Source organism: Ischnura elegans, chromosome 9, assembly GCF_921293095.1.
Source record: "Ischnura elegans chromosome 9, ioIscEleg1.1, whole genome shotgun sequence".
Taxonomy (NCBI): Eukaryota; Metazoa; Arthropoda; class Insecta; order Odonata; family Coenagrionidae; genus Ischnura; species Ischnura elegans.
Window position 1 is genome coordinate 3,192,700 of NC_060254.1, and position 19,714 is coordinate 3,212,413.

Consider the following 19,714-nt stretch of genomic DNA (forward strand, 5'->3'; position numbering starts at 1 on the left):
CTCGAGTCATTTTCCTCACTAAAACTTGAAGTGCCCACTCCGTGATCGTCTCTAGTTGAGAGCGAGTGTAAGTGCTTACTGCAACGTGGGAGGCTATTTATGCATTGCAGGCTCACTTTTGTTCTAATTACGCTAGGACCCTGTGAGATCAGGTCATATCTGCAACTCCTTTATCTATAATTTTGACCAGTAGTATTTTTTCCATTATTTCGAAGAGATTTTGTATCGATTGATTTTTTTACCTCTTGACGTAAATGTAGAAGTTACTGCTTTATGTCAGACAATGGAATTTTTACTGCTAAGTTCTGACTTCACACTAGGTACTCTAAATATATTTCCATGGCACCTAATCTTTGCCCTCTTCATTTTTTTTTTAAATTGCTAAAAAGTTTTACCGGTTACCGGGCGAAGTAGCCAATTGTTAAACTATGCAACAGACTTCAAGGTCACAAAAACATTTTACAAAAAAGTGAATATTATGTGTATAGGCATTTCAACCTGATTACGGAAATGAAACTCAAAATTTCTTATCGCCCACAGTTTTTGCACCAATAGCGCACATTTGCAATTGTTGGCAATGCAATATTTAATTTTTTATGTATCCTGTTAGTTCGCAATAGGTTGGAAGGTTCCATTAGAATATCAAGTGAATGGGACGACGATAAAGGAAAATTTGGGAAATGTCGGATGCCTTGGCGACTATTGCTGAATCCTATACCGTGAGCACACTGACAGTTCTCATCAGGGAAATGCAGCGGATACGCTGAGAAAATACGGGGTGGCAGATGTTATTGAATGTTCGGTTTCATACTCCCTGAATGCATCTGTTTAACTGTGTGCATATTTCCAAATGTTGTTGGTTTAAACTTGTATTCTCCTTTAACATGATACGTTTGGGTTGTAGGTAATATTTACCTAACTACTGCGTGTTATCGATATTGGCGCTATAAGTATGTCATTTATTTTAGAGTTTCATTTTTCGAATTCAGGTAAAGCCTGAAATACATAAAGGACCCCTACTTTTGTGTCACAGGGCTCGTGAAATCTTTCACTGAGATATTGGAGTACGCAATTGACACACCCACCACTTTAACGGCTGTATGCGAATATTAACCGAAAAAATTACTAGTTATGGACTTAAATTAGGTAAAATGCGTGGCTCGTAAATGATTAAAAATTCATGTCTAATTTTAAGAGCATTAATACATGTAATTTTTTAAAAAAGACACAAAATATCACATCCCTATTGAATGCTGTGGTATTTTCCTTAAAGTGAGTGAACAAATGAACGATCGAAATGATCGTTTCTGGGTTTGCAGTGCTAAGCCGTAAACAGTCAATTCATGAACGCTCGATTTTATGGACCGTGATTACGCGCAAAAAAGGAGTACCTACTTTTTTGGGGAAGCATTAGGATCAAATTACATTTAGGGGGAGAGGAGTTTTTAAAGTGTTGCCGACAACCAACGTAATAATATATATATATGGACTATGATATGTTTTTAATCGCATCGAAATTGGTTGCATCGTTTGCACGATACGGCTCCTCCAACTCTGAAGTGTGTTGATTTTTTTCACGGACAATAGGCGGTGTACTTCATCCAATTCCAAGGACTTAGCCTGTATATATTTGGGGGGGGGGGTCATTTTGAGGAAGGGGTGCACTGAAGACCGCGACAGATTTTTCCCGTCCTTTTATTACCTTTGGGCCTATCTCCTCCCTTCATAAATATCTCCCTCCCACCCACCCACCCTCCCGAGGTCCCCAGCTGTTTCGCAGCGCTTGCCGTGCATCGGCAGAGCCCGCGACCGTAACCTAAGGAACCTGTATTTGTGGCAGGATTAGTCATCTCGGTATTTCGAAGGTGGTTTCATGTCTTGAGGAAGGCGTATCATTTATCTATCGTTTCCAGTCATGGCTCGCACTGACGTGTACTTGTAGATTGGCAGCGCCCTTTACTCCTCTGTCATAAGTGGTGATTTAATGGCGTCAGGCGTAATGCTGTGGGATTCAATTCCAACGAAATGTGGTAGCGTAATTAAAACTCAGTATAGATCTCAGAAATTTTTAAAAATAGCAAGTTTTTATGAAAACCTCGATAAGAAGGCGGGACAACTTAATCGCTCGAATAGAGAGTTAATTTAGGATTAATCTGGTGAAATTTTAACACATTGGTGAATCCAAAGTTAGTGACAATTTTCCATAAATGCTTTTAATTGACTTCAAGAATGGTTTCGATTCATTTTTTGTGAATCAGGTGAAGAATAATAACTGAAGATGATACAACAGATGTTGAAACCGATATTGAAGTAAACATAAAAGTATTTTCGGAAAACTGCCGGTAACTTACAGGCACGTAGTCTCTGATATATTGATTCGTCGGCCATATCTTGAGGCATGATGGCCTGATGTAGGCAATCTTCCTTGGATAAGTCGATGGCAAGAATGGAAAAGGATGAATATTTGTGGATTTCTTTTCTTTTACGTCCTTAATAACCTGCCCTGTGACACTTATGATGGGCCTTCCATTGCCCTTATTCCCGTCCACCTGTTTATTTTTCGAAGATTGTTTTCAACTGGCCATCATACGTCATGATGAGGCCAACCAAGTTGTCCCGTCTTTTAAAAGGTCTGATAAGACATTTCTTCTCTCCCACTCTTCTTAGCACTTCCTCATTGCATACTCGGTCGATCCAATGACTAATTGCAATTTTTTAGAACGTTGATGAGGTATGCAAATTTCAATTCCAAATTAAATAACTATAGTCATCTGGGTAATGCTTAAAATTTTTCCAAATTTTCATAGGAACTTAGTGAAGTTTTTTTTTTTTGCATTTGAAAAATCTTTCGCATTTCAGATAATCGTGCCTCATTATGTGGCCAATTTAAGTAACCATGAAAGAGTCCGGTCGAAATTGCGGTGTGCTTGATATTCCATTATATTTTCTCTTCCTTTATGGCGTCATATTTTCTACATTTAAATACTATCGCACAAGACGTCTCAATTGGCGTAAAAAATATTTCTCAAAATATTTATCTAGATTTATCGGTCCTGTCGGACCAGGGAATATAATGAATGAGTTTCTCATAGGTACTGTATTTTCTGTGTCGCTTTGTGAGATATCTTTTCTTAATTTCTCAAGCAATCCAAGATTAGTACGTGGCCTCCGAGTCTCTAGCGGATATTTCTGCGTTAATCAACGAGGCTATAAGGAGTATGAAGAGGTTCTAAATGAGGTTCTACGTATCGCTCTGAAAGATATCTTTTCTTAATTTCTCAAGCAATCAAGGCCTTGCACGTAGTCCCTGAGTCTCTATTGGATATCGCAACGTTAATCTACGAGATCAGACGAAATACTAAACTATGGTAAGGGCCGCTCTGACCGTTTTTGAAAACGTTGTCATCATCTTAACAGAAATTAAAACGCTCGTACATAGGTACTATCGTTTGCTGAAGTCTGTGTGCACACATATGCTCCACTCTTCGGTCGAATGCATGAGGTGTATTTATGGGAAAGGGATGGGATGGTTGGATGGGCACACAATGCACATGACGTTAGGCCCTCGCTGCAAGAGCCATACCTCTCGCCCATTGCCTCATAGAACGGCTTATGACTCTGGAGTCAAACACCAGCACCTCGAATATGTAAATGTGACAGCGACGACGGCGATAGATGGCCATCAAGTTCCGCTGTATCGTTCGATCATGTAAGCCACCGTCATCGCGCCTAGCATATAGGTACTAGCGCGCGAGGTTGGTACCATTGGGAAATCTGAAGGGTCAATGAAATCCTTCGACAGACTCTGTCCGTGAATGCGTCGTCTGCGGTGTCTTTGAAATAACAAACAACGAAAACATATAATGGAGTTGTTCAAGGCTAAGTACTTCGCTTCGCCAATAGGTAATATTATGATAAAGTATTATGGTAAAGTGTAGTATTACTTCTCGATGTGTGATCACGTAGTTTATTAAGCTAATGCTCGCCAGGAGATGCTGCAGTCATTATATTTGCTATGCCGTAGCGAATGGTCGAAAAGTCGTAGCCTTGGATTGAAACTAATTAATGTTGAAATGATAATGGAAAAGTAAAATTCGAAGGAAGTGTAATCACGCTAGCGATTTGAATGTAAGTAGTTAATAGTTGATTTATGATGATTAAAAAATCGAATAGAAGTTTAACGATGTTGATATATTGGAGAACGTTCTTGGAAAATGTTGATAATAAAACTTCGGTACAAATTAATTGACTTTTAAATCATGGATGTACTTCAATTAGCAGTACTTTCCAATTTGCTGTGTGGAAATAAAGCAGCATAATCGAATTCACCACCATGCGCATGTAGCAATTGAACAACCAGGACAATTAATAAAGTCAAGACAGCACTCCAGTGGAAATAATTAAGACTTTTATTGTTTTTTACTCGATTATAGGGCATTTTTAAATTAAATAAACAATAATTTTATGCTAATACATGCATTTAGTGCTCGTTTTTATGCCAGCATATGCTTATCACCATCGGTTTCGAACGTGATAGGCCGATGACGCTCGCAGCGTGATAAGGAGTGCGATCACGGTTTCATAATCGCTGCTATCACCTTCCGTCGGGGGAATCGCGTTGCCCCTGGCAACGACATCGCTCTCACCCTTCTCGCACAATCAGGGTGCAGGCCAGTGGAAGGTGTCCGAGTAGTGGAAGGAATTTGGAAACCACGCGTCCACCATCAATCGGAATTCTCTTTCTTTTGCACTCCCATTCTTTGCCTTCCCCTCTCCATATATTCCCATTTTAAAATTTTTTCCCCATTTCATCAAATTTCTTGATGGCATTGCGAGGGTGTCTTTCACATGCATTGATATCCTTGGATTCTTTTCGCTCCACATCCCAGGCCGCACGACCCGCAATAGAGAAGCTTTCTACCACCCCAAGCTCCGACTCTCAATTTCCCAAAGATCCCTTTTATACCGTTTTCCTTCCCTTTCCAATTCCCTCTCCAACTGCTACTTCTTCTTCCCAAAGCCTCCCGCACCAGTGTCGACAGCCAACTGCAAAGCCTGAAAAGATTCTCTGGTATAGTATATTGCGTTTGATAAACGTCAATTTTATTTACCAATTATGTCTATTCTTGCTTTTACCATATTTAAATAATTAATTACTTAATTACTACCCAATTTATGTAACCCAATACAAAGTCTTAAGTGCTTTTTTTGTGTCAAATAAGTAAATGAAGTAAATAAGTTTGAGGCTTGCCCTGTTCAGAGACGGGCGATCGATTTAGGTGAGTGATACCGTGGACCGAGTGAAATCAGAGACGCAGTGGAATGGTGCGCCCCAAGACCGACACCAAATGAAGGTAGGATCATAATTTTGACACATCCTTAAATTCCCGAATGTGTGCGTGAACTTAGATCATTTTATTCCCAGCTCTCACACAGTTTTACCGATTTTTTCCAAACTTTTTCAAACTCTCCCCATGAATAAGTGAGCACTCGTACCAAGTACCACTCGTATTGCCAAGTTACATAACATAATAACATAAGTTACATAACCAAGTTACGGGTTAAACGCGTTATCTAGATAAAATTGATATATTTTAGCACGTACTTTCGTCTGGTTAAGTGAAAAGTGCTTACAATATATTCTCGAATCGTTCATAAATAGTCCGCATCATATCGTTACGATGGGCAGAAACGATTAAAAAACCCGAATTAAAATTGTATGGTATTTGGAGTAGACGACCGACAGGTGAGGTCACTTGCGCCATGAGGGAAGGGAGGGTGGAGAGAAACCCGGCGTCGACAATGCTCTGCTCTTCACGAAAGGCGCCTAGGGAACCACGGCTTAACGTCCCATCCGACGGACGGAGTCTTGCACTTGAAACATCCTCCACGTAGCATTCAAGCAGTGATCGAGCAGTCTTGTCAGATCGGGCTTGTGTTCTCCTAATCAAAGCAATTTAGAGGCCTTCCACGCAGATAGGACAGCGAAATGGGGAGCTAAGTTAAAGGTATCTGTTTGTTTGCTGACTTTTAATGACGATATTAAATAGCAATAAATGTTTTTCACTGCCACCTCCAGACATTGCTCTGGAACCACGAAAGTAATTCACTCTTAAAGCAGGTTGCTATAAGGAACGAAGTAGGTACAATATGTCAGTTTGAAGAAAATTTTTTAACATGCTTTTGAAACTGTACTTCATCGATGCCTTAAAAAATAAACCTTTTGTGTGCTATACTTTTTTGAAATTTCATTCGGTAATCCGTGTTCTTACTCGTTATCTTAAGACACCGCTTGTGCAAGCACACGAAAATTGTAGCCTAATGCTGGAAAACTTGTGTTGTTTCGATCAAAATTGATATTATGTTCGTATTGCCATTAGAATCAAATAAAAATTAAAATTATGATGGTCAACCGACAACTTTCTGAGTAATTAGCATTTAAATCCTGTAGATGACGTCAAATCTCCTCATTCATATGCTAATTTCGCTTCGATTTTTTTAAAGTTTTGACATAAAAATATGAGGATTTTATTATTCAAATTACTGTCTAACTTTTTTTTGAACTTTTATACTCGTCATATCTCTCATGAGTCAACAATTCTAAGATTGGTTTGACGAAGCACTCCATTCATCTCTCTTATCCGCTAATCTCTTCATAGCGACGTACTTCTTCTCTTTTACATCCTTAATAACCCTTTGTCCTATGTCCTAACTCATTCGGGGCCGTCCCTTGTCATTCTTCCCTTCCACTTGTCCTTCAACAATTGTCTTCATCAGACCATCGTGCCTCAAAATGTGGCCAACTAAGTTGTCCCGTCTTCTGCTTAAGGTTTTCAGGAGGCTTCTCTTTTCTCCCACTCTCCTTAGCACTTCCTGGTTACTCACACGGTCAATACATTTTATCTTCTTCATTCTCGAGGAAGCATCACGAGGTCACAAGGTTCAACTGCGTGACCAAGATCCAAAATATTGTACGTGGACCAAAGTATCGTGTACCGCATGAACTGTGCGAAGGCGTGTATGACGTGCCATGTTCCTTCGGAAGAGCATATGTTGGCGAAAAATGGCAATGAATGGCGACAAGGATGAAGGAGCATTTAAGAGCCACTAATCAGAAACAATTGCACTTGCCAGCCATTGCGGAGTATGCTCGGAGCGAGGCGGGCCACAAAATTGATTTCGATAGAGCGAAGAAGGTGGAAAAAGAGAGCCACTACTTCTACAGCGTCTTCTTATCGCCATTCATATCCGAAAAACAGCCAAAAATGGCAAAATTTCTCATCTTTGAGTGCGATTCGGCACGTCTTCCCGTTATACAATTGTAATAGGTAATATTTAACAGGATATGTTTTTACACCAATTGGCATAAAATGAGGGGTGTCCCGAAATAAATTCGAAAAATTGAAAAATAAGGACCAATTCCTATTGAGCATTGGCCCCCGTAATTTCAGCCGTTCTTTCAAACTTTCAGACCGTTTGCAAAGATGCGATTGTACTTCGGAGCATTCTTTTTTACCGATTTTGGGCTCATACCTGGCCATTTTCATTTCCATATTTATCTGTCTTCCTAGGATCCATTCGCCTCGGCTGTATGACATACCGTCAGCAAATCGTAATTCATACTCATTCTCTCCCTGTTGATATTACAGATTGCTGATGACAGAATTTTAGAAGGGAGAGGTCAGATGAATGTGATGATATCACGCGTTTTAATTTTGCAGAAGTGATAAATGTTTTCTGTGAATAATGGTAATTTTTTCTGTGTAAATGATATCATTAAAAACTTTGAATGGTATAATATCGTCGCAAAATAACTGAGGTCAAAGGTGATGACTTGGAACTACTGAGGGAACACCATGCCAACGTTAATTACTAATGTGTTACGTATTGTTGCCCGTGTTGTTTCCATAGTGATGCGTTGGTCTAGTGGTCAAAGCAATGGGTTGCCAAGGTGACAGTTTTGAGATCGCTTATCCCCCACATCGTTTTTTCCGCAAGAGCTTCTTTTTATTTTATCATTAGATTGTAAAAGAACCATTTAGCATTTTGTGGGCTGGGGAAACCTATATTTTTTCGCCTTTTAATAGAATTTGAGAAAAAAATTAAATTTTATCTACAATAGCGCTGAAAGGGTTTCAAAAAAGGGCAGGTTGATTTCTCAGGAAATATACAGACAAAAATATTTACACGATTAATTATCATATTAATCTTTATTATACACACTGTTTACATGTCATAAAATAAATTTTGCATATCAATGTATCAACATTATATATTTGGCTTCTTTAGCATGTTTATATGTATATATCACGTAAATGACGTTCAGTTGGTATTTATATAAGTATATTACATCACCTTAAAATCTAGTTTCCACGGTTTGGTCTCCCTCAAAGGCTTGCTTTTTTCAATTACAAAAAAACCACCACCAAGAGACGCCTATATATACCTCAGTCCAACGATTATTTTTGTCTATGGAGTTGAGTGTGGAACGGTTCTCAGTAATCACTCAAATTATACGGACACTTTACTTGGACACATTTACACCTCACTATAGAAGACACCACCTTCGTTACTTTTCCAGAAAGAAGGGGCACCAGCATTGCATGGAATCCATGCGGAGAAATGAATTGTTTGATGGTCACGCGTGACGGTTACGGGTGGGCTGTTTTCCAACACAAAAGAGTTCCCTCGCTTTCCTAAACCTATTGAAAAATTCGGGATAAAATTATGTGTGCCAGCGCTTGGGAAAACATTGATTCATCGTGTTATTGGAAGGGCCAGAAATCAAGCTGATTTGATGTCTAGTCTAATTGATTACGCAGGACAACAACCTCTTATTATGACAATGGGTACATTCAGCCGCGCTTGTGGTCAGTGGCTCATGATGTCACGATCACTGTGTGAGAGCGTTCCGAATGCGCGGGATTCCGTAACAGTACGCAGCATGACTCTCAATTGTTTTCCTTCCTTCTGCTCCGGTGTGATCGGAAGTGAGCGTAGTGTTTTTACGGTCAATGAAATGGCGATTTATCGGTGACGTCACTCTTCTCAGTTCCATGCCGTCATGACCTCTCACTTAGCAAAGGTGCGCCTGAATGGACCCAATTAACGAAATATTTCCCTCGGAACAGATCTCTAGCGGCCACGGCCGAGTTGCGAAAAAATGAGAATCGAAATTCCAATTGTACCGAAAGTGCCAAAATGATTAATTCGGCGATGACCGCCGGATGTCTCCTCCGTCGGAGGTTGTTCGTGACTTGTAATTATGAGATCGTTTCCTACGTCATCAGGTGTACTATGTATCAAGTTAACTTGAGAATTGGCGATTTTGAAAAGGCCCTTATCATTATGCACAGATGTTTCCTCAAGAAAACTACGGCGCTATTTTTCGGGGAGCCGGATAGACTCGTAAGAGATTTCTGGAGTGCATTAAAGTGAAGCCAGATGAATCCTGTTTACCGCCATAGTGACCGAACGCGCTTTTTTGTTTCTCGTAAGCATGTGTAGGAACTAAATCGTAAATTTTTCCATGGCACAAGGCTACCAAAGCATTCAGAAGGTGCGCTTCGGATAGTGATTAGCTTTGGCTAGCAATTATAAATATGGGCGTTTTTATATCTTGGAATGGCTACGCGTCAAAATAAATTTCTTCACGTTTTTGTGCTGATAAGGGATTGCCGAACTGTCGCTAGAGAAAAATTGGATTTCTTACCCACATTTGTCGGAAGATTCTGAGTATCACTGAACTGAAAACGATATAATGCTGGTTGCCATGACCGGCGTGGGCGAACGGAAGTTGTTGAACACATCACGGACCTACAAACTTGGCTATCTCCCATCAATTGTTTTAAATAATAAATGCTCAAATTCGATTGAAAGAATAGTGGGCGCATTTTTGGTGAAAAACTGTGTTTTGGGACTTTAATTGCCTAGGGGCAACCTCATCCGAAATGCACGATCTGGGAAAAAATTCGAAGTTGCGCGATTTCCCATGCATTCAAATGAAATGCAATTTCAGAGGTGATTCTCAAGATGGGCAAATGCGCAATTTTTTGGTTTCACGTGTCAGCATTCCATTGTTTACAGTTCAGTGCTGTGTATTCTGCTTCATCCGTGGTATATCAAAATGGCGGGCTTCACGTTAACGTTTAGAGGCATAGCGAAAGCCCCATCCAGAAACCTCGGAGGATATAACAGCCTTCAGCACCTTGAATCTCATTGACCACTCTTTGATTCAATGAGTCTGTGACATATTTGAAGATTATGCCGCCAATGGCTGAAAAAATTCTATAAAATCCTCTTTCATCCAGAGTAGATCAGAAATTGGACTCTGCGAAGTAAAGTAAACATTTAAGATTAATAATGAAATGATAGACCTGATGTGGAACCCATGCTCTAAGTTATAAAAATATATCACTCGTACTTAAAACTCTTCAATGGTTTTCGACATCAAATTTTTTGCATCGCGATATTTTTATCATGTATATGTTTTTTCTTTGGTAAACATTTTCAAATATATTTCACTGAACAACACTTTCTTCATCAATCATTAAGATCCCTCAATTTTAAAACTACCACACACCATTCACATGACACGTCTCCTAATAGCGTCTAACTTTATTCCGTCGTTATTATCGCCATCTACATCGTGCCAAATTTGACCTTCAGTTTTTTCTCCAATTCCAATGCATTGTTTATCGTGGAAGACGTCGTGTTTTCCGAAAATAATTCTCATATTATACGGAAAGACATGTTGTCGCGTTCTTTATTTTGCTGATTCAAAGGTCAGCCCTAATAAAATATCATCCCTTCGTTCAACACTACCGAATGATTTAACGCTTTCTATCGATTCAATTGAACTAATTTAATCGACGTTAACTCCACTCTTAGAAATTTCCTATTATTATTATCATAATTATTATCACGGACAGTTCCTCGCTAAGTCCTTCAATTACAACATACACTTTCGAAAAGTACACAAAAGCAGGGATATGAATTGCAGCATAGAATAGCTGGGCCTATAAAAATGTCCAGCTAGTAAATAGTCCCGGACCTTTCAGTTTAAAAAGTCGTGTGATACGTTTGGAATAATAATAATAATGCATATAATAAATAGTATCACTCTCGTCCCAAATATTTTTTTTCATCTTTTGAGTTATTAAAAATTGCTCGATTATAGTACAAAGCTAAGATTAAAAATGTGGGGTAAACTTATTTTTGATATGAACTGTGGATTCAATGGATAATCGTGCATTCATGAGATCTTAAAAAAGCTATCCACCTTGCCGCATTGAAACCATCTCTCATATTCCCTGAAATGGTGCAATATTGCATGCTAATAAGTGGTTGCATTTTCAGTAGAAGCTGAAATTCTGAGGATACTCAAGGAATGATCTGCATCAAGATACGCGTTGGATAATGGTGCACGGGCGCTGGTTTATGGCATTTTCGACTTCGTAATTGAATTTGGCAAGTGAGAACTGTTTCGAATTTCTCGGTTATTATTTGCACACACTAACCGTGAAAGAGAAGATTGTGCTAATGGTTTTGTTGAATGGTATGGCTAAGTTCTGCTTACTAATAAAGGTGCCGTAATGTTCAGCTCAAGAGCGCGTTCAAACTTCGCAGTTTGGCAGGGAACGAAATTTAAATACCAAGGTGTCCATGCTCAAGCGTCCAATGGACGTTAGTTTTCGAAGTGTTGCCGATAGGATGTGTCAGTAAAACGTTTTAATTTATGCGACTCGCGATACAAAAATGCCGCATTAATGATGGCAACACCGCTCAACCTCGAGCCTAGCAACGAAGTGGAAGAGTCTCCGTGTCAATGTTGCCATTTATTGCGTTGCGATGTAGTTGAATATCGGGTTGCATATGTGTAGGCGTTTACCAGTTCCTTCTTATCGATTATATTTCGAAAACTAACTACCTTACTCCAATATTTGCCTAAATCTCGAGTCCTTACTCTACTTCGGTGTTTCAGATCTCAGACCCATTTTGAGTTCTAGTGAGGGTTCTATTTTTGAAACTGACTATGACTCAATTCACTTAATTTAGCGTAAATATGGCAACTTTCAGTTTTAAAATTTACAAAATAATACATTTACCTAAACTTTTGTCACTCATTGTCCCGTGCTCGTCAAAAACTAGCATTCTGGAGCACAATTTCACACGTGGAAGTATTTTCACGCGAGATGTTTCATTTAAAAAACGTGAGACGGCGGCGGCCGCGGACATCTTGCTATTTGGCGACTCAATTTGACAAGTTGGGACTCCACTTATCAACCGTGGACCATATTATAAGCTAACTTCGGTATTCGAGTTATGTCTCTTCATACCAACATGATAAACGAGTGAGTTTGAGTCAGAATAAAGTATTAGTAAATTTCTAGTCTCATTGGACGCTTGAGAAAACACATTGGCCTAAAAAAATGTCATTTTCCGCCATAATGCTTAGGTTGAACGCGATCCTTGGGTACCTTCCATTGTTACTGAACCGGTTTAAAAGTTTGTAAGAAGGAATTATATAAGTATCCTTGTTGACACAAATAACTGAGGGTTTGGAATACGAGGGATAATGGGCTTGAAGGTGCAAAATAGTCAAATGTTTATTCCTCAATCAAGAGCGCAAAGAGTTCATTTGTAAATTCATCAAATGGCCACAATTACGGTCGGTGTTAGAAATACATCTGGCTGTTGTGTTTATTTTTCTCGTGCGCGAGCTATTTTTTAAGACTCCTTTCATTATTTGGTTGTGAGGTTTTTAATAAAGCATGTTTTCGCACAATTCCCACTGCACCTTGCATGCCTAGAATGCCAGACTAGTCCAGAGATTGCTACGTTCAGATTTAATCTCTCAAATATAAATCTTATGCCACGAGTCCACAGGAGACTAAAAGTCTCGAGACTGAGTCTCGAAAGTCGACTCTCAGGTGAAAATGGGAGTAAGACCACTCTCAGAGACTGCGAGTGTGATTGTGCTACGCATGAAGTCTCGGAGACTTCAATTGTTGCCAGTGGCCACGCTCTCTTCCCAGCTTTTGCGAAAAAGTCTCGGGAAAATTCGAAATATTTTCGTTTTTATGAGACTGGTCTCAGAATACTGATAGCGGGGTAATTTTCAGTAAGTTGCCTTTAGTGGACATTATGTTGAGATAAATATTCCAATCAAGTCTCAATTTTTTGTCACCAATGGAAACTTAGCGTGTTTTTTTTTTTCGGAGAGCAACAAAATATCCAAAAGAATTACCGACCCCCCGTATCCAAAACTATACTTTTAATAATCAGCCAATTACTAGGAAAACCTCCATTTTGATTACCGATGCAATCCTGGATGGTGTATTATCGAACTGTTGAAGCTCTCTAGGCGCCATAAAAGGCCAGGCTTAAGCTGATCTGTGACTTACAGTATTCCCTTTCTTCGAGCTCTTTCCGTGAAAAGGTGAATAAAATCGCTCGAATTCGAGCTGAAGCGATATCTACTTCATTCTCAAGACTTAAGGCAGAGGTGAGTAAAAACACAGGCTCGGATGAGTACTCAATCCGGGCCCTTGAATGGTCCGCTGAGAAAATATACCTAAAGTTTTATACAGGCCCCTCATGCACGCTCTTCCTCAATTTTTATAAAAAAACGGGCCCAATTTCTTGATAAGATTTTAGAGGCACTCACGTTGCGCTGTTCGCCGAAATATCATTTCCCTTGTTTTACCTATGCCCAAAATACAGCACCGGTCCTTCGGAAGACTACAGTCGAGGCATATCATCCTGTTGTGGTAGTGAGCAGCAGTCCATCAGCCAGAGGACGAGACCAAAAAGAGATCTGTTTAGACACCCTTCGCCAATCACAAAAGTTTACGTTGACGGCTGGCACAGAACTCTTACCCTGAGAAAATACTCTAATATTTTCCCCAAAAGCAATCGTGAAAAACAGCCTTCATAAAAAATCCACGCAAATACTTCTTGACACTATATTGTCAACAGCACGCAAGCCTTGACCACCTTTTAGAACTGTAATGATGCCTCGCGAAGTATCAACGAGACGTCACCTTCACATGATGCATTTCCGTGAAAGACCACTTGGTAGCAATCACCGACAGTACGAGTACGCCTAACACTTATGTGTGCCTATCACGCTTCCTTGTGGGACTACCAAAGTAAAATCAATCTCCAACATGACGAGCTGTCCAAGTCTGCCTGGTGATTGCGAAAACGGTGGATTATCGCATAATCTACATGTCTCATACCAACAGCTATATTCTCGCTTTTAAAAAAACAAAGACCTTGGCGCACAGACACTTATTTTGACCATCACCGCTCCATCCAGGGACCGTCGATTGAACTCAGGCTGTGGCGACAAACGGGCGCGAGAAGGGAAACAATGACGATGATTATGCATATGTTCTTAATGTACATGCGCAGACGGAGTCCGGGCGGGCAGGTTTGGGCGCGGCCCTCGAATTGGCGGCGGCCCACTGCGTCGCAGCGGCAGCGGCCGCGTGGCGGGTTGCCCGGGGGGAGGCGTCGTCGGGTGGGCACGAGGAAGAGGCCCTGCCCCGGTGGGACAGGGCGCTCGGCGAAGGATTCGATGAGGGGCCTTCCGATTCAGCGCCCCCCGCCGCCCCCGCCCCCCTCCTCGCACCACTCCTCGCCCCCGTCCGCCCCCGGCTGGCTCTCCAGCACCCACGACCACAGCCTCTTCTGCGCCTGCGCGTAGCGGTCCGCGCCGCCCTCCACGCCGCACGCCGCCAGCAGCCGACGCAGCTTCCGCCTGCTCGGGTCCAGCTCCTCCTCATCCTCCTCCTCATCCTCCTCGTTGGCGTCCATGTCCCAGCAGTCGTCCTCGAACTCGTAGAACTCTTCCTCCTCGTCGTCGTCGGCGTCTCTGGAGCCAACCGCCACGCCAGTCACCTACGTTGCGGGAGATTGAGACAATTCAGAACACAATTCAGACGTTCGACGTAAAACTTCGTTCCAAGTATCTCATGCCTTTGACCCACACCCTATTAGATCCTGATTTGAACCTTCATATCTACCGATGTCAACATTCATGCCATCAAAATTTGTTATAAATAATTGCAGGGTAAGACGTTTAAAGTACTTGGAAATTTCGCATCCATGTATAGTATTCATTCTACCACTTTATATAATATTTAGACATGTAACTTTTTGTTAACTATGGGGACGTTTTGGTTGAAGTGAATGTTACGACACACGGTTTACAAGCCTGAAAAAATTAACAGTGTCGTTGGGGAAGAAAAAAGATGCGCTCACCAACAAATCGAACTGTTTCAGCGGTAATTATGTGAAATTAATGCATGAATGTGTTCCAGTGGCAAGAGAGACAATAGAAGAAGAGAAGTAGCTAATATTTATTGAATCGAGAGGGAATGTGAACAAAATCGGTTGTATAGAGTTTAAAAGATTGCATATATTCTCGTAAAATTGCACAAATGGTATTAATTTGGACAGCTTTTGTTCCAGTTGACCCCAGAAAGCTCTAGATAACTTCCTTATTGGATTCCATTAAAAAGATGCAGTGTTCGGCGTGATACGGTGGAAATCTTTGATATTCAGCTTATTTAAACCACTTGTCTGTTTCCACACGCTTTTATTTAAACCGACCATGGTTTCGGCAACTCGTGCCATTTTCAAGTTGCCGAAACCATGGTCGATTTAAATAAAAGTGTGTGGAAACAGACAAGTGGTTTTACTATGCTGGATTCTATTCTTTGAGACTCGTCCAAAATAAGCGGCTGGCCATCTTTACCAGTGGTCCAATGTACCGGCAGCAACTGTACACATTATTTGATTACCTGCGGCACCGTGAGGAACTTCCCCGCGTTGTTCGCCGCGAGGTCGCCCGTCCCGAAGAGCGCGTCGCCCGCCAGGCGTGGCGAGGCGTTGCCGCATCGCGATCTGGCCGAGCGGTTGTCCACGGACGCCCGCCTGAGGTTGTCCGGCGGCCTGACCAGCGGCCTCTGGACGGACTGCGTCGCCTGCGTGGTGGACGAGGCGGCCGAGTTGGGCAGAGGGGATGCTGGGTAATAGGCGCGGTCCAGCCATGGATCCTCCAGGTACTTGTACACCTCGGAGACCGGAGATCGAGACTCGGGATCCGGGTCCAGGAGACGCCGCGCCAGTCTCAGGAACCGCGCGCTGTAGCGGCGGAACCTGGCTGGGATCTGAAAACAAAAAATATGCAAGGGTTCGGTTTCCTTCGCTTTGAGCTGGAAACGTTGGCTGGATAGAGATAGCCAGAAGGTCGCCTACATCATCGGTTAACTATCCTTACGTTGGTTCCCCTCAGCTCTCTTGCAAGATACTATTTTCACACTCATGTGGTAACCCCAAGCATAAATACCCCACCCAGTTGGTAGTGCATCTAAAAAATGGGTATTCATTCAAGCCAGATCGATTAGAGGACTCCTTTTTGAGTGGACCAAAGGAAAAAAGCTATTTACACCCAAACCCTCGACAAACCATAGTGGGTCCAGCAGGATGGCATGATGATTTGATGACAAGACTGTGACTAGATCATCGGAATTTCATCCATACCAATGCACTGAGAAGTAAAAAAACCTATTCGGGCGAGAGTCGTACACGCTATCCCTGGAATAGCGTGTACGACTCTCCTCATGGGAGTTTCATGGAAATGACCACATTCGGAGAGTTTTTGGATTTAAAAATGAATCGCTCAATGAGCCATTCATTGCTCGTGATGGAAATGATTAGTTTCCTTGTAGAGGAGACCTTTAAGCGATCCCAGAGTCCTCAAGAAAGCTTTATGATTACTGACGAGGTTATCGAGTACCTATTTCTCAGAAAGGTCATCCAGAGGACTCTCAGTTAGCCGTCACTTGCGCGCCGAAGGCAGTCTTTTATTGAAATTCCAAACAATGCCTCTCTATTTGGATAATTAATCTTGACGTCTAACGTCATGCCTGAAATTCATTCGTCGCCACTTTGGCCATTCAAAGGCATTGTATGGTATTTATAGGAGGCGACCAGCAGCTCAAGACATCAACGCCACTAGGGAATGGTAAGGTAGAGCGGAGAAAATCCAGGCGACCGCTTGCTCTTAACGAGAGGCTTGCACTTAACGTCCCATGCGACGGACGGAGGATTGAACCCTGGGGGCCGGTTTTATAATGCCTACTTAAGTTTTTTTTCGGAGCATAAAAATCAGAGTTAACGATATCTTCCACTTGGAGTCACCTGTTAAACTAACCGTTATCCTGAACTACTTTTCACAACTTTAACTTTAAAATACTTTTCAGTTAAGGTTACGACACTATTATATCAAGGGCGTACTCAGGATCAGAACTAGGGGGGGGGGGGGCAAGCCATGGTTGATCAAGTTAAAGTTAAGATTTAAGCATAGGAAAGGTGAATTAAACCAAAATTTAAAGGAAACTGTAAAAGCTCTTATATAGTTTTCAAAAATTATTTGCTTGAAAAAATATTATCGTCCTTAAAGACATCCTTATTTCTGCTTCTAGGTGGGGGCAGCTGCCCCCTCCTGCCCCTCGCTGGGTACGCCCATGTATCATGTTCCGGTTAACGCGTACTAGACATTATAAATCCGGCCCTTAGTGTTCTCCACTAAACACTCAAGCAGGGGTCCAGAGACTTCTAAAAAATCTCTACCACGGACGGAATTTGAACCTAGACCCAAAGTGTGGAAAGGAAACACCCTAGCCAACACACCGATCACATCTCATATGTTGTTCAATGAATGGCGAAATTTTAACCTAATAAATCGATGATTCGTTACAGCTAGTGATATATTGGTCACAGGCAGGGTCTCAATATAGCAAGAATTTCACTCTGCAGGGATGGGGAAGAAGTGCAAGCTGTCGCGGCCAAACGTAGCTAGGATACGCAACAAAGAGACTAGCGAGAGTTTCGTTAAAGGTTTCCTTTGCTTTGACATTGCCAGTGGCGAAGCAAAGGAAACCTGCGACCTAAATTTGGCATGCCTCTTTGTTGCAGATCCCAGCCGGTTTCGGACGCTACGGCGCGCACGACTCCCATATCTATGCTCAGCGCTTCCAAAATAACGAGAATTTATAAGTTAAATCAATGCAACGGTAATCTTCAGGACCTCTATATGACGAGAACATTACGATATTGGCGGCGATGATAGTTCTCAAATAACGAGAAATTGTCGTAGCGGGTGATACAGTGAGCGACACCAGCACTCGCTATTTCGAGTGAAAATGGCTAATTTCCACCCACCTTGGTAGTTCGCCTCCTCTGCCACCGGATGAATGAGCTGTACTCTGGGTCTGCTGGTTCGGCCACGGACCACGGCTGCACCTCAAGTGGCGCCGGCGCGGCCGTAACGGAAGCACGGTGCTGCTGAAGAGCGGCGTTCCTCGGAACTGAGCCACGCCGACAGCCCTTGGTCGCCTCCGCTTTGTTATTGTTGTTGTTGCTGCTGCGATTGTTGCGGCTCCGTCGAGCCCACCACCACGACGAACCTCCGGGCGCGGCCGCTGGGGGCACCTCCGCTGCCTTTGTGGCGCCTGTATTCGCAGAAGGGAACAGTTTCAGTCATTGGTTCATTTGAGTCATTCATTTGAGTGAACATTTTAATGTGTGAGCTACCCAGCCAGAGCAAACGATTAGTTTAACCTCGTAACATTGTATGATTGCTTTTTTTTTCTTAAAAACTGCCTTTATTTTCTTCAAATTAAAGTTTTCTTTTTTGTCTCACTCCGTTAAGCCACTTTCCCTTTTCTCCTCAACAAATTCGCCTACCCTTCCATCAACAACTCCCTAACAACATTAAATAACGGTATTTAAATATCAAACGTTACAATCAGAATTTATTTTCAATGAACTGGCCAACTAGCTGTTTGCATAAATGTAGAATTCTAAAGATGTGATGCGTGAAAATCACAGCCACATGGCTCATGATCGGGTAAGCAATGCATAATGAGGTTTAAGTAAATTTCGCGTGTGCTTTGCGTAATCAAACACGTAGAGTCCACTGCAACGCATGTATACCAAATATTGACGATTTAATTTAAATAACATGGCATAGAAAATGTCAATTTGCGTTCAGTCCACCTCCTGCAATATTTTTTTCGTGTAAAGAGACTCGGAAGATAACGAAAGTAAATTTAAAAAAATGGAGTCTGTTGGATCCGAGGTACTTCTGTTGATATCCACTAAGCTACCACGTAGACTAATGGAACTGATTTTTTTACCTACACTAGCACATCGGTGATCCATCTCAAATATGATATTCATATGAAATGAAATGTGCCCTTATAATTGCATTGCGATACTTCTCGAGGACCTTTAGGTGAAATAGGCACTTACATTACACGCACGAGAGCTGCTGCCCTCTATTCGGGGGTGAGGAGAGGCATAACCGTTGGTGGCCTCTGGTTGCCAAGTCATGGCATGTTCATAGGTTTTCGTTTAAATGACCAGCCCTTTCACGAGAATGAACCAATGGTCCCTCAGGTAGACGCGCTATTTGTCCACGACTGCTTATCCGACGAGTAAACTCATTTATATCGCAGCTAACCCCTTTATCTGGAGGTTGATTCACCATCCCTGCAACCCGGTTGATGCACAAGGTGACTTTTAGCTTAGCAGAGAGCTACCATATGAAAATCCTTGTGTAGGTGTTCAACAGAATGGGGGACAGCATGCTGCCCTGCTGTACTCCAGCCTTTATGCGCCGATTCCTGGGAACCGC

The 19,714-nt window shown here is 41.9% G+C and overlaps 1 protein-coding gene across 1 annotated transcript in view; it reads right to left on the minus strand.

Moving 5' to 3' along the window:
• Nucleotides 1–14,601: 14,601 nt before the first annotated feature.
• The window catches only part of LOC124165860, a 125,838-nt gene continuing 120,725 nt past the window's right edge, over nucleotides 14,602–19,714 (minus strand). Inside the window, exons 8-10 of the mRNA XM_046543386.1 lie at nucleotides 18,238–18,527; nucleotides 15,813–16,181; nucleotides 14,602–14,907 (exon numbers count right to left, since the gene is read on the minus strand). Of these exons, the coding sequence (XP_046399342.1) occupies nucleotides 14,602–14,907; nucleotides 15,813–16,181; nucleotides 18,238–18,527 (965 nt within the window). The remainder of the gene's footprint in view (nucleotides 14,908–15,812; nucleotides 16,182–18,237; nucleotides 18,528–19,714) is intronic.